General features: G+C 49.5%; 1 protein-coding gene across 2 annotated transcripts in view; it reads right to left on the bottom strand.

Moving 5' to 3' along the window:
- Positions 1-5,320: 5,320 nt before the first annotated feature.
- Positions 5,321-14,600, bottom strand: part of CRB2 (crumbs cell polarity complex component 2) — a 38,735-nt gene continuing 29,455 nt past the window's right edge. For both annotated transcript variants that reach the window (XM_086763940.1, XM_086763939.1), the window contains exons 8-13: positions 13,770-14,326; positions 12,738-12,903; positions 11,046-11,913; positions 9,799-9,915; positions 9,219-9,345; positions 5,321-6,256 (exon numbers count right to left, since the gene is read on the bottom strand). In XM_086763940.1, the coding sequence (XP_086620066.1) occupies positions 6,029-6,256; positions 9,219-9,345; positions 9,799-9,915; positions 11,046-11,913; positions 12,738-12,903; positions 13,770-14,326 (2,063 nt within the window). In that variant the 3' untranslated portion in view covers positions 5,321-6,028. The remainder of the gene's footprint in view (positions 6,257-9,218; positions 9,346-9,798; positions 9,916-11,045; positions 11,914-12,737; positions 12,904-13,769; positions 14,327-14,600) is intronic.

A 14,600-nucleotide genomic window follows, 5' to 3' on the forward strand; every position in this document is an offset into this window, starting at 1 on the left:
TTAAAAAAAAATTTAATGCCGCTCACCGATTAGATCCTGAGTAGGCCCATTACACACGCGTAACTGAATGGAAAATCACTCGGGTAGTTCTGTTGCACTGCAGATCATCGCCATCGCCGGTTATTTAACTCTGCCCGCGTTATGGACTGTGTGATGAGGTGATTTTTACACAAAAAGCACTCTTGGATTATTCTGAGGTCCGTTTTGAGGCACTGAGCTGTATTAACACTTAGCAACAATGGCATTAACCACCCTTCGCGCGGCTCTCAAGGGCGGGTGGCCGCACGGCTGAGATCCAGGAGCAGGAGGCAGCAGGCTGCCGGAGGCGGTGACCTTCCTCACTTCGGGAGCAGAATGTGCAAGCAGGGGACTGCTTTACTGCTTCTCACAATGAAGGAATCAAACTCTCCCTAGGGCAGTAGTTAGGTGGGGTTTTTTTGTCTTGTTTAAACTCACAAATGCCCAACGTGATTCATTCCCAGCGGTGCCAGATCTAAACAAGGTGTGCTTGTCTGGGAGAGCGCGCTCGGGTGGAAAACATTTCTTTTTTCTGATGGAGAATATTTTTGATGTTTTTACTGATCTCGTGTAAAAGTGGTCCTGATGTCCATCAATGACTTCTGTATATTCAGCTTTGTACATTTTCCTGTACTCACTGTCTTTGCTTGTTTGGGAGTGCTTTGCTTATTTACAGATGCTTTCTTCCTTTAGAAATAACTTTTATAAAAAAAAAAAAAAACAAAAACAAAAAAAAACAAACCAAACCACAACAAACCCCCGTCCCCCGACCTTTAAAGTTCCTGACGCGTTTGACGCCGTACAGGTGGTGAAACCATTTTTCTACGTTGCTCATTCGTTAGGTTAGACGCGTTTTCGACACTGGAGTTGGAAGCTGCCAGGACGCACAGGAGCGTTGTTGCGGAAGCCCTTCCTCTCGTTACCGTACACACACGCGTTAAGGACGAGAGGCCGGTGATGTCTGTGCGCGTACTGGGGCCTTTTTCCTGGCCTGCAGCGAGCGCCTACGCTGAGCTGCTGAGCCCGCCCTGCCTCCCTCCCTCCCTCCCTGGCCTTTTTACGGGTGGGGAAAGCACAAGCAGGAGACCGACATCTGCCCAGTTCTCTTCCTGGTGAGGAGCTGGTTACCGACGCCGTCAGTGACAGACTACGGCAATATTCCAGGGGAATGAATATTCCTTCAACCACCCATAGGAAACTGGTTCAGGGTCGCTGGATGAAGGAATTGTGCGCAGTAACATTTCTGTTCTGAACCAGGAACGTTTCACGCACCATCTTCACAAGAGCGTAAGTGATGGCTAACTGCTCCTTCAGCTCTGCCGTTTGCCCTGTGGCCTTCATTCTAGTCGACTTGTAGGGTTTTTGTTTGGTTTGGTTTTTTTTAAATGTATTTTGCTCCTTGCACACCTACCATACAGGCTTTGCGATCAAGGGGATTTTTTCCAGCATCAGCAGATGACACTGGTCAGTAGGGAACCAGAAGCTTGCTTGTTGCTGCTTCCGATAACATCCAGGTTTGGAAAACTCTTGATTTTACTGTGTGGCTAACTGCTGGAGGTTAACAGCTTTGCGTAGTTTAAAAGTGAACCAGTGAAGACACGAGCTGCCACGCTCCCCCCGTCCTTCGGGAACGGCAAAAGGCTTCCCTACGGGAGAACGGCAAACGCAGCAGGTTGGCAGCCCCCGCCACGGTTCTACAACAGCTCGGTGCTGGCCGTGGCGCGGATCTGCTCCGTTTGGGTCCGTCCGTGGAGCTCTAGCGTGTGACAAATAAAAATAATCAGAAATTAATAAAACTTTAACTGTAGAGGAGGCACTGAGGTCTGCAGGTGTGCAAACTGTGTGTTAGAGACCAAAATCGGCCATCTAGCCATCAGATTATTCTTCAGGAAAAACCCAGTCACAAGTCAAGGTAACTAGGGCTATTTTTAACCAAATTTTATTGTAAAGTTCTTTTGAAGGACATTCTAATTTATTTTTTACAAATTACAAAATTTACAATTACAAAAGAAATCAGGATCATGATCATTAACTACAGCAAATCTAGTTTTGTGAAAAAATATATTCAAAAATTAAATATCAAAAGAAAGTTAAGTTCATTATTGAAAAAAACAATCTCTTTCATAAATTATTTTGCAGAAATGCTCAAGACACTGACAAAGTATTTCAACACTTTTGCTGGTACTGGCTTTGGGTGCTTGAAACAAACACACCCGCCCTGCGAAGCCTGGAAAGCGACGGAGCCGGCGTCCTGCTGACTGCCGGGAGCCGCGGGGGCTGCGGGCTCGGTGCTTGCGATTTGCTGGGCTTCAGATCTTTACTGGGGGGGGTTTGCAGCTGCTTGTTACCTTTCAGGGAATTTCAGTGCCTTGGTAATAGTTCTTTTACCACAGTTCTGGTGGTCTCAAATACAGGCTGGAGTGATGCGGCTCTTGGTGCTGCCTTCATTTCCCTACACTAGACACAAGAATGGAGCGGAGCGGGCAGGCAGACGTACGCGCCTCTCCCGGCAACGACCTGGGGGTTACTCAGGCCTGAGCAGATTCTGAGCTTGTTTGAGGTTTGTTGCAAGTCACCGCGGGATGAAGAAAACCGCTTGTACCTGTGCCTTGACGTGAAGGCCACGCTGCAGCGCCCAGGCTTCCGGAGAAGCCCCCTGCTGTCGCCCCGGGCCGTGCGTCCGGTCCCACGGGAGACAACCCCACCCCAGCCTGAGGGCAGGGGCAGACGCAGACCAAGGGTGAAGTTTTATTTCTCCAGAGCCACCGGACCCTGCCCCTTCAGACCTGCTCTCCCAGTAAAGCGCTGCCCGCTTCGTTTGTTCGTGTTCCTGTTGCACACGCGCTGCTGAGCAAACCTGCACGCACCTTTTTCGGAAGGGGTGCGGGACAACGCGCGCTGCTGCAGCAAGGTGACAGGGCGGTGTAACTCTACTCTGAAAGGGCGCTAGGCCTTCCCAAGCAGCAGGCGGCCAATACACAGAGCACATCAGTCATCCCAGAAGTAACAGCAGTGGGGGTGTTAATAAATAAAAGCGCTAGCAAGCTCCCTGCACTGCTGTTAGGTTCTTTCTTTAGCAGTGCTACGGCCAACTCCTTTCCAGACCATGGACCAGGTAGGATCACCACTCGCTCTTTCACCTTTTCCGCAGTGTTAGAGGGAAAGTGACCTTACACAGAAAATATTAATTGTCTTGTATCCCAATAGCTTGGTGGTTTTTTTTTTTTCTGTTAACCAAAATTTTCATTCTTTCTCCATCTTACGTCAGCAGTTGCATGCATGCAGAAGACCTCTTCTTAAGCAGACAGACCTGATCAGTAGTTTTGTACTCTTCCCTTTGCTTAGAATTACAGAAAAATTTACAGCTACAGGTTAAAAAAAAAAAAAAAAATCTAATAGCAAAACCGAATAGCAATTTTTCCAATGGCAATCAGCTATGGTGGGCAGATTCACACCCTGCTTATCAATAGTATTTTGGAGATGAAAAAGCAGACACTGCTCTCTAAAATATTTCTCATTGATAATTGCAGTAATTATCCTGAAATGTTAATAGTTTTGGGCCTTATTTGGCCTGCTCTGCTGCATGCTTTCCACAGGCTCTGCTATGTTGTGCACACACAACAGCTAAACCAGTAGCAGAGGAGCAGTAAAGCCACAAAAATAAATATTGTTTTTAGGGCAATGTGGGAACGAATGCTGCTCTCACTACAGCACAGATTTTGCTGTTAGTTAGCTAAATCCCACGCCTCTGTAGTGACAAGCCCAAACCTGTCTGTGCCAAGAGCTCCTCCGCGCCCCACACCAGCAAGGGCCACTTGCCGTTCCGCCGCCGCCTCTCTCGCCAAGGGCCGTGCTGTGGGGATGCAGCTCCCGCCCTGAGGCAGCCAGCGCTGTGAGGGCAGCAGCCTCAGCTCCGAACAGCCGGGGACACGGGCCAGCCGGGGACACGGGCCAGCCTGCTCGTCCCAACCCTCTGCCCGAGTCTGGGCAGAGCAAGCCGCCAGTACACGTAACCCTCCTCCTCTCAGGGACGCGAGTACTGTAACCAGCACCGCAGTCACGGAAAGGCACTTAAAATATTCCTGTGGTTTAGTCTAGTGCTAGGAAAAGCTTTAGCAGACGTGGCTAACACAGCCCAGCGGTACTTACTGTCTGGCTTACTGGTACCCACTGACTCTGGCCGAGTGCCGGAAGGATGGCGGCAGCTCTCGGAAATCTCGCCCATCCATCGGTCACCTGTGCTAGTGGTGCAGAGGAGGCACGGGCACATGGTTTTTGGAACCACATTAGTCACATTATTTTTTAATCCAGTGGTTTAATCCCCATTAATTAGGTCTGCCTCACTGATTTGCCCGGTGCCTTTTATGTTGACAGCCCGGCAGTGACAGCCCCTACGGCCCTGAGCCCCCGTGGGACTGAGGGGGGCCGCAGCCGCGGGGCTGAGCCGTGCCCAGACAGCCCCGCAGTCTCTTGCTGCTGCCACCCAGCCCGGCACCATTAGTGGTTCTGTGCATCCTCCCGCTGCTGCCACAGCCACTGCTTGCGTCCTCTCCTCCGCTGGCCCCTCCAGAACTCTTTTTTTTTTTTTTTTTTTTTTTCCTCCCTCCCAGACTTTACCGCTGTTGCTGGCAGACCAGTTTGAGACAAATCTTGTATGGGATGAGCCGCAATAACCAAGCTCATTCAAGCAGCTGAATCTGCCCGCCAGGTAACAGCAGGCAGTTGTCTGTGAAGTAGCTTGAAGCACTACAGGCCTGGCCTACAAACACACAGCTCGCGACGGCAGACAGCGCCGCCCCAGCAGTTCCACGGCTGTTAAAGGATGACACAGCACCCAGTTCTTAGATCAGCCTCTCGGTTGGTGGCATCTTGATGACGTTCCACATTTCCACTCGAGCCCCATCTTTTTCTTGGCGGCTTGGGCTGTACGTTCCCTGAGTTGCTCTCCTCCTCTTCATGGCAATCGCCGTGGCTGCAACAACGGCAAGGAGCAGGGCCGCCCCTGCAGCCCCCACTGCGCCCACAACGGAGGAGTTGCTAAGATGCGCCCACACTGGCTGCTGCGGTGGAACAGGGAGTTACTCAGAGCTTCCGCGGGGACAGTGCTGCATTTCACACCCCTCAGCCCCGGCCCCAGCGCCTCTCAGCTGCTCTGTGCTGACAGCAGTGCGAGACAGAGCTCCCCCGTCCCTGTGCCGCAGTCCCCTCCCCATCACACCAGTCTGGGGAATACAGCAGCAGCCCGGGGACTCTTCCTGCTCACCCCTTCCCCCCTCACCCCCCGTGCAAGCCCCAAGTTCAGTATTTGGCAACAGCCACTGCTGAGAGTTCCAGCACCAGCCCACAGCCCCCCAACAACGGCCTGACGGCACCTTTCTGTGCGGTACCCTGGGAATGTCTAACAGCCACCACTTCACACAACACTGCTCTGTACAATGATTTCAGTAATTCCTGACAATTCCCGGTAACCCCGTGGCTGTCACAGGGGCGGAGTTCGCGGCTGCTGCTGCTGGTGAGAACCTCGCACACCTGAGCTGAGAAAGCTCTGAGTGCGTTTCAGCTGGACAAAACCAGAGCAGTAAATACAACCCAGTCATAAATACCCTCTATACAACGCTCCTCAAAGTCTGTATGGATCTTCATCTGTAAATTAGTGCCTAATTTAACCCTGCCTTTTCAAGCAGATTGAACTATGCCGCTGCTGCCTGACAGGCAGAACGGAGCGACTTCAAAGCAGGTGCCCCTCAACCGCTCCGGCTGCGGCGACGCCGTGGGGCAGGAAGGAGGGGTGTAAGGGGGCTCACTTTGAGCCAGCGGTGCGCAATGGACTCCAGTAGCTGAAAGCAGCTGGAACGCCACTGCATACACAGTCTGCCTTGTACGTCTACGTCCACATCTTCATTGCCATGCCTTACGGAAACCGAGATGGGGTGGGTCTGCTGCTGTAAGCGCTGGAAAAGACCAAGGTCAAAGCAGACCTTGTGGGCGCATCTCCTTGGCATGGCAGCGCCTATATCAACCGCTCTTCGGGTGGCACCTTTAGGACACTGTCCATCTCCAGCCGAGCTCCTGCCACTTCTTGCTGGCTGGGACTGTAGGTTCCCTCTGACTGGCGCCTCTTCCTCGCAGTGAGAATCATGAATATGAGACCAATACTGAGCAGCAGCAAAGAGCCACAGGCTACAGGGACAGCTACTTCAATTACTGGGGAGGGGAAGAGAGCACCTGGCGTCCCTTTCTGTAAGAGAAATTAATGGAGAAACAATGAAACTCCATGGTTACAGTAACTTAAGTTGAAGAACCCAAAACGGTCAGATTAGAGGGAAAAAAAATTTTAAAAAGAAAAAAAAAAAAAAGCAGATCTGTACCCAAATGGAAAAGGACAAGCAAGGAACAAGCACAGGGCCTGAGGACCCCTGCACGAAGAATGCTCATGTTCATTCTTTAGTCTCTCAGCAAAACACAATTTTTTAAATGGACTATTTTTAATACACAGAACAGTGACACATCCTGAATTTTTCTTTCCAATTCAAAACTGGTGATGCTCATCAATGGCATTCCTTAACTGGCAGCTGCGGCCAAGCTGGTCTCAACAGGGCAGAGTTAGGAACAGAGTTACCGACGGAACAGTTAATGCCGTTACAATAACTCACGCAGGGCACACGGACAGCATCACCACCAGGCAGAAAAGAGAGGATTTACTGAGCTGGGCAGCTGCCCGGCGCGCAGACAGCAAAACTAACCGCAGACAACGTATGGGACCAGTCTGGAGCTACAGAACTGCTGCACAGCAAGCTGGGCCTCGCACGCCACTCACTGCTGAAGATCACGCTGGGCCGTTTGTTACCGTGAGGACAGCAGTGGGTAAGAGTCTGAGCAACACTTCAGACACTGTGAGATGAGGTGAAATGGTGCAAATATCATCACACGCTCCATGTCCTCCTCTGTGCTTACGGCTTTTCACAGCAGGACAGCCCCTTACGATTTACATGCCAGTACGTTCGGCATCCGTGGTGGAAATCTTTCAAGGGGTCTCCTTACCGATATTAGACTAAAATACATAGGTGTCACTGGGAAACAGCTAACCAATGCTGAGAAAAAAAATTAATTATCAAGTTAATGAGAATTTGAATTTTCAGTAAGAACAGAAAATTTACCCAAGCAGGGGAAAGATACTAAAAAAAAAAAAGTTCAATGATGCCTCTGACAGCAAGGCAGGGAATTTATTTAGCTATTCAACTGTCCACTGCAACAACATTATGTGCAGACTTGTGATTTAGCACCTCCTGGAAGATCTTGGGACAGGGAGGTGTACTAAGTTCCAGGCTTAACAAGTTAACAAATCTGAAAGCCAGAGGAAAGACTAGGACACAAAGCCAAGAACTGACATACCTTGCAGGAGCTTTATGAAATCCTAGCACAAAAGGCTAAAATCATTTAAATAGTGAGTGGCAAGTACGAGATCCATTGATTTCATAACTCAAAACAAATTACTAAGGCACACACTTCGGTGTCCACACTACATAAAAATGCCCTGGAACAGACTGGAAGACAACTTGCAGCAGGAAGGGGAGCGTGTTACAAAGGTCAGTACACGGGGGAGATGGAGACGACGAAAGGCCCAAGTACTGAGGAGAGAAATGCAGCTGAATGAGTATTCTTTAGAATCTGGTGGAATTAAGGATGGCAGGGAACGTAACAACAAAGAATTTTAAAAATTGTGGCAATTTGTCATTAAAGAAAGCTTGAAAATGAAAATAAGCCTAAAACCAAGAAATATTTCTTATTGCTAGAAATGGTATCTGCTACCTTACAGCTAAAACCAAAAGAATTCAAGCTTGATTACTTGCAGCTTTTGCACGCCACACAGTCTGTGCCAACGCCACAAAGCGATACAGCACAGAGGGAACTTTCCCAGGTACCTGCGCGTCCCTCGGCCACTGTTGAATGACTGAAGTTCAAGCTGAGCTCTGAGCCTGCCAGGCCTCGGGCGATGTGCTAGGAGTTAGTTCTGGGCGAGCGCAGCATGCAGGTTAGTCACGCAGCACGGCACCACAGGAGCTTTTGGCAGCTCCCCCGCTGCCCCTTCCACGCTCTTTAGTCGCTGCTGTAGTGAGAGGGAGAAAGAGCACCAAAGTGCAGCCAAGCGCCAGGCCTGCCCTGCTCCCTGCCCCCACCTCAGGCCCTGGCCTTTTAAGAGGGACAGACAGACAGTTCTGCCAAAAGTCATGAGGAGGATGAAAATGAATGCAAGGAATCTACAAGAAGTGTCCTGGGACAGAGGAGACAGAGCTGCCCGAAGGAGTCCATGCATGCAAACTGGAGATGTCTGGCGTGGCCTCGCGGCGCATGCAGCACAGAACCCTCAGCAGCAGCAGCAGCAGCAAACCCCACCCTGGCGCAGAGCCTGTCATGCAGGATGGGTTAGCACATTCCCAGGTTACCAGACAAGCTGCCTGTCCATGCAAGAGCTTTACACAGGAAAAGCAAGTGTGTGACTTAACAAGTTCCACGCAGGAAGGAGTTCACCTGCAAACAGCCACGCTTTGCTTACGCGGGAAAGGAAAAGCATCGCTGAGGCTGCCCCTCCGCCAGGCCCATCGGCCAGAAGCAGACTCAGCAGATGAAAGATGCTACTTTTTCACTTGTACTTGAATCACTTTTAGCTTAACTTCAACTGACTTCCCTCTCCAAACACATCCCTTTCTACCCAGGTGATCTTTGGAGAGGGAAGGTGCTCTGTAAGTATCTCATCCCAGATAAAATGCCAGCTGGAATTCCATTCTCCAGGAAACTGGGGGGAGATATAAGTAATATCTCCTTTCCACACGCCAACTGCGGTAGTTTGATTATGTCCAAGGAGTCATAAAAGCCAAGGAAAGTTGCAGAAACAGCCCTGAAAACTACAGCGCAGCCCATGCAGATACTGAAAAGTATTTGCTGCTGTTGCTTATACGCTGGAGACTAGCATGCAACAGCACTGCAAAGGAAAAAACAATTTCACACTTCAGGTTTGCTGGTACCAGCCGATTTCCTAAGCGTGCTTACCAGTGTGCGTTAGCCAGGACACACGCAGGGGACGACGCCACGCGCGGGCTGTCCCACTAACGCCCCGGTACCCCAGGACTCTGCTAGGCTCCTCGCAACGCACAGTCTGGAAGAACAGACAGGAGCTCCCACGAGCAAAGAGAAGTGCTTACGTTAACGTCACAGCGCTCTCCGGTGTAGCTGGCACTGCACACACACTCGTATTTGTTCTCGGAGTCCTGACACGTACCTCCGTTCTGACAAGGGTTCGGATCACATTCATTTATGTTAATTTGACAACTGGAAAGGAAAAGTGTATTAGCATTAAATGAAGTTTCTCACATATGTTCTTGTGCCACATAACAGTCAGCCTACAAATCCTTATTTTTATGAAAAGTTCCTGTTGCATCCTTTCCAGATGCTTTATCCAGGGTCCAACAGCACGGAATTTTCCCCCATTCATGCCACCCCTCCTTTTGCCATTTCTGTCTGACCGCGGCCAGCATGGGTCTCCAGTGCGGTTAACGGATTCTGATGGGGCACAAGAACTACGTGGACGCAGTTCATGCTGCAAAAATTGGTATTGTCAGCAGGATCACATCAAGCCTGTCTCTTCTAAAAATAACAGCCAGTTTACAGGTTTGGAGCAGTTGTTTGAATGGAGGATGAGGCGTTTGAACCTGCTCGGTTATCCCACTGATTTAAGAATCAGAGCCCCAGCTCCTCTGCAGGCACCAGAAAAACAGCACTTACTTCCTCCCAGTGAAACCCGGCTTGCAGGTGCAGTTGGCTCCCCAGGTCTCGCTGACGCACTTGCCACCATTCAGACAGGTGAAGTTCTTACCACACTGCTCAGGTGGGAACGGCCATCTGGGAAAAGCAAGAGACAGCCTTTAAAGCATCGAGTTTCGGGGAAGGGAAAAGCGTACTCAGCAGAGACTGGGCTGGCGAGGGCCGTGAGCACAGTCACTGGTATTTCTGGGAAGGAGTTTGACACAAGTGGAGAAGGAAATAGTCTCAGAAATCATCCATAATATCAGAGTATTGCTCGGAGCGTGCCCAGAGGATATGGAGGGGCTGCATCAGTACCAGGACTTCTCTCACATCGTTGTCTGTTCTTGCTGATGAAAACATAAACAGGGACAGGACACTGCTGGAACACCAGCCTGTGGCACAGCTGGGCCACAGAAAGGACCATGCAAATGCTAGATAGCTGCCTACACCAGAATGAAGTGCAAACAACAGGAACTCAGCCTGGGTAGGCTAGATAAACACTTACGTGGCTCAGCTTCAGTTATCTCAATGTTCAGTTTGAACAGGCACAAGTGGGTGGAAGTCTAAGTGACATGTTGATTCCCACTTGCGTTACCGATACCAGACATACCTTTGTGACTAAAATACGCTGGCTTTTTTCCAAACTAATACAAATGCTATAACTATAGATCTTAGAAAAAAAAACTCCAGCTCTCCTCCTGGCTCCATACTGATTTCCCACCAATTTTACATGAGCTCCATGGAGGGATCATGAAATGTGCACTGGTAAGCAGTTCAGGCAGTGAGGTGACAGCTAAAGAAACTTTTTTCTCCCAATATGAATTTGATAAGGAGTAGGATATTCAAACAGACCTTTTTTTTAACCATTTTTTTTTCTGTTTGTTCTGTTTCGTTTTGGTTTAAATAAATACAGGAATATGCCAGAGGGGAGTGAAATCTGGGACAAGATGGATTTCTTGGGGAATGCAAGAGGGAACTGACAACAGGCTACAGTACTTGCACTTTAAACAGCTCTGAAATGTAGCGTGGGGATAACCTGCGTGAAAAAGAAGGATCCTTATCCTGTTCGAGGCTGAGCACCTTGGACCTGGACAGCATCTTCCAATTCACAGCAGCATTCAGGTGCTTACCTACCAGATACTTGCACTGAAAAATTTTCCCAAAGTAAAACTCCAGGTTATCTGGGGCTCCTCTGGCCCCTGCATCAAACCAACCAAGGCACTTACTCGCATCGAGGTCCTGAGTACCGAGGGGGGCACTTGCAGGAGTAGCCATAAACCCCATCAATGCAGGTCGCTCCATTTAGGCACTGGTGCCGCACGCAGTCATCGACGTTGATGTCACACCTCTTCCCAATGAATCCCCGGAAGCATTCACACCGAAAATCTGCGACTGCGTCGACACAGTCCCCGTGAACACATGGGCCTGACTGGCACTCATCAATGTCAGACTCGCACAGCAGCCCCCCCCAGCCAGCTCTGCAGGCACAGCGGAAGGAGTTGAAGAGGTCCTCACAGGTGCCAGCGTTGAGGCAAGGGCTGGACGCGCAGACGTCAGCCCCCGTGCAGCCCAGCTGGATGGCCCCTCTGCCGGACCGCTGGAACTGTTCTGGCTGGGGGTACGAGAGGTGGGCAGGGAACGGCAGGTAGATGCCCCCTATCTTCACTTGTCCGAGGCAGCCAGTGAAATTTTCAGCTAGAACAATCAGAGCGTTGTTCTTGAGGAAGTCCAGGTTCCCAGCGCTTCCCTGCAGGGTCACGTTAACAGACGCATCCAAACGAACCAGCCATCGGGAAGAAAGCGCCGATGGCTCTTCCATAGACACAGAGACGGTGTGCCAGGCACCGTCCGTGACCGACTTCTGACTCAGGAAGCTGACACCTTCGATGCTGTTCCCACTCCTGATGTCAACGAGCAGGGAGGAGTTCTTAATGGCTATCTGGAGGGAATCCACTTCTTCCACAGCCCGAAGCAAAACAGCATCTTCATCCCTGGTTCTGAAATCCACGTGGAGGCTGCTCAGAGTCCTGGTCACTGATGTATTGGCGGTAAATTCAACGGCAGCATAACTATTAAATGTTGCGTTAGCCAGACCTATAAATAAAGGGGTAGAGCATAAGGGATCTGAAAGACGGTGTCATGTTTGCGACAGACCAATGGCAAACTCCTGGTAGGTTCTCTCCCTTAAGAATCAAGTAAGCTTAGTGTGAGTAGGATTACAGGCCTAGCTGCTGGCATCCCTAAAGCTCTTCCTGTTTACATTTGCACCTCTAATAATAATATCCAGCTCTTATGCGGCAATTTTCCTCACAGCACTGCACAAAGATACAACTATTCCCCTTTTACCGCTAGAAAAACTAGAATGTCAGTCAGGACCATAATCCACCCAAAGCTGCTGAGGCAGCCAGTGGCAGAGCTGGAACAGCCCAACAGCCCGAGTCCCAGCACACTTTCTAGCCACTGGACAACGCTCCCTCCACATCAGGGCATCGGTAGCTAACTAGCTTTCCTCATTCCCCATGGTTTTGTCTCAGGAGAAAGCTGAGACGCATTTGCAATAGTTAATTGGGTCCTGCTTGGTGAAATAACCCGAGAGTCTAGAAATGGCTGAACATTACAGAGAGCAGGGGGTCCTGCTGCAACGATAAGGCAGCCAATCACTCCACAGAAGTGGAGAGGTTCCTCCCTGATCAAGTCAAAGTAACAGAAGAAAACATCATTGAGTACGTCTGCTCTATCACAACCCGCTGGCAAATCCATAAAGTGCACGCTGCGCGCAGCAGTATGTACCTGGGCATCACTCCCTTTCCTTTTTGCAGCCTGTGTTTGTATTTATTGCAAGAGTACAAACTAGGAATATTGATTACAGACAGTGAACAGTGAGGATTTTACCAACACGTAAGCAGAGCAGTACTTACACACATAGCCTGCTACAACATCCACACAGGTGGTAGCGTCAGGACACGGGTCACTTTCACACCAGACTCTCTCTTCACAAAATTTCCCAGTGAAATTTGCTGGACAGCTGCAATGGAAATCATTCCAAGTGACAATGCATCTGCCACCATTCTGACATGGCTCAGACTGGAAAACAAAATAGCCAAATTTAGGAGCAGCGTAATTCATCTTTGGATCTAAATTTGTTAGAAGGAAATGTGACAACAAAGATTGCTACAAGCAGCACTTGAATCAAGAAAGAAGGGCAGTTAAAATAGTGACTCAAGAGCAGTGAAGGAAGCACAAGGGTCTCTGTACACGCAATTCCTGAGATTGTGCTTTTCCCTGTACGCAGCGCTGATCAACGGAAACTCCCTAGGCAGAGCTCCACCAATTTGGAAAAGAACAAAGCACAAAAGCAAAGGTGAGAAACAGATGAAACAAGCCGCAGTGCTCCTGCAAACCTCACAAAGTTCTGTCACTAGGACACACCTAATAGCAGAGGTGTGACAATGCTTTGTAGCACGATGAGCAAAAAGGGCAACATTAGGGAGTACAGCCTCCCCATCTTCACTTATGGCGTAAAGGAGAGAGAGTTTCTGACCTAAGGGCACCATGGAGACAGTTCAGAACTGTGGCTGCTGAAGCAACAAATTCCTGGGAGAAGAGGTTGTTGTGCAGTTGAAAGAGGACAAAGGGAGGAGCTGGAACGGTTACTGGTTAGAGGGTGGAGTCTGGAAAGCACGTGTGGCCTGGCAAAACAGAGGTGGGCAGCACAAGAGCAGGACTGCCCAAATTATACAAAGTACAAAACTAGAGGAGAGCTAGAGAAAACGTGGCGCTTAAATTGTACGTAGTGTATCGACTGAAGGAGGAGCAGATGGGACCACGTGTCCTTTAGTACTTAGAAAACTTCTCATCTTCCTGATATTGGCAAGAGTCAAACTGCTCTATAATCACAGGACTAAAATAAACAACTGCACACACATGGAGACGAAGGAGAGGCATCCTACCTTGCAGGTGTTATCTGAGATGCAACCACTCACAAGATTACCATTTTGAGTCCCATTGGGTTCCTGTGGCAGACTGTAGTTCTCAACCTGAAAAAACTGTATTTGGTGGCTGTTCAGCTGAATGTCTTGCAAACAGCCTTTAAAATAGCCTCCCCACACACCAGCGCTCTCTGGGTTAGGGTGTCCACCAACATACACTTCATAGCCAGCTAAAAGAGGTCTTGCTGTGAGCTGTCCCAGCTCTAGGTATGTGTCTGATCGGTGAGCACCAACAATTCCTTCTTGGAAAGACAGAGCTACCAAATGTCTTCTCCCATCAACTAAATTTTCTGGAAATGTCACAGTATCTGTAGATAACGTCTCTATCTTCAGCTTGCCGTTCTTCAAGTATATGGTGAGGCAGGGCTCAGTTTCGTTGCTGATTTGCAATAGCAAACCGTCGGGTTTCCGGCTACGAATTAAAAAGGAGATGTTGAAGTTTGCACCAAGGTTATCAGAAAGGGTGAAAGAGGCAAAGCTGGTGGAATTCTCTAGGCCAAATGTTGCTGCTGGGCGCTCTGGAAGAGAAAAGAAACACACATCAGCTCAAGAACAAGGGACGTGCCGCTGGCACAGGAATATTCTAAGCTGCAACTCCTTACGAATGAGGCAAGACCTTTCTTCCCAACGTTTTCAACATGCATCAGGGTAATTACACTCCCTCCCCACACAGGTCTGTGAAATGAAGAAGTAGGTGAATGTGTCTTTGCTTTTTCTGGAGGGCGTGAATTCAAGCACCCAAGTAGCAGAAGAGGGAAAAACAGGTCTAACAAAGTCCTTGCCAGCTTGCAG

This window comes from Chlamydotis macqueenii, chromosome 20, assembly GCF_036417535.1.
Source record: "Chlamydotis macqueenii isolate bChlMac1 chromosome 20, bChlMac1.mat, whole genome shotgun sequence".
In the NCBI taxonomy this organism is placed as follows: Eukaryota; Metazoa; Chordata; class Aves; order Otidiformes; family Otididae; genus Chlamydotis; species Chlamydotis macqueenii.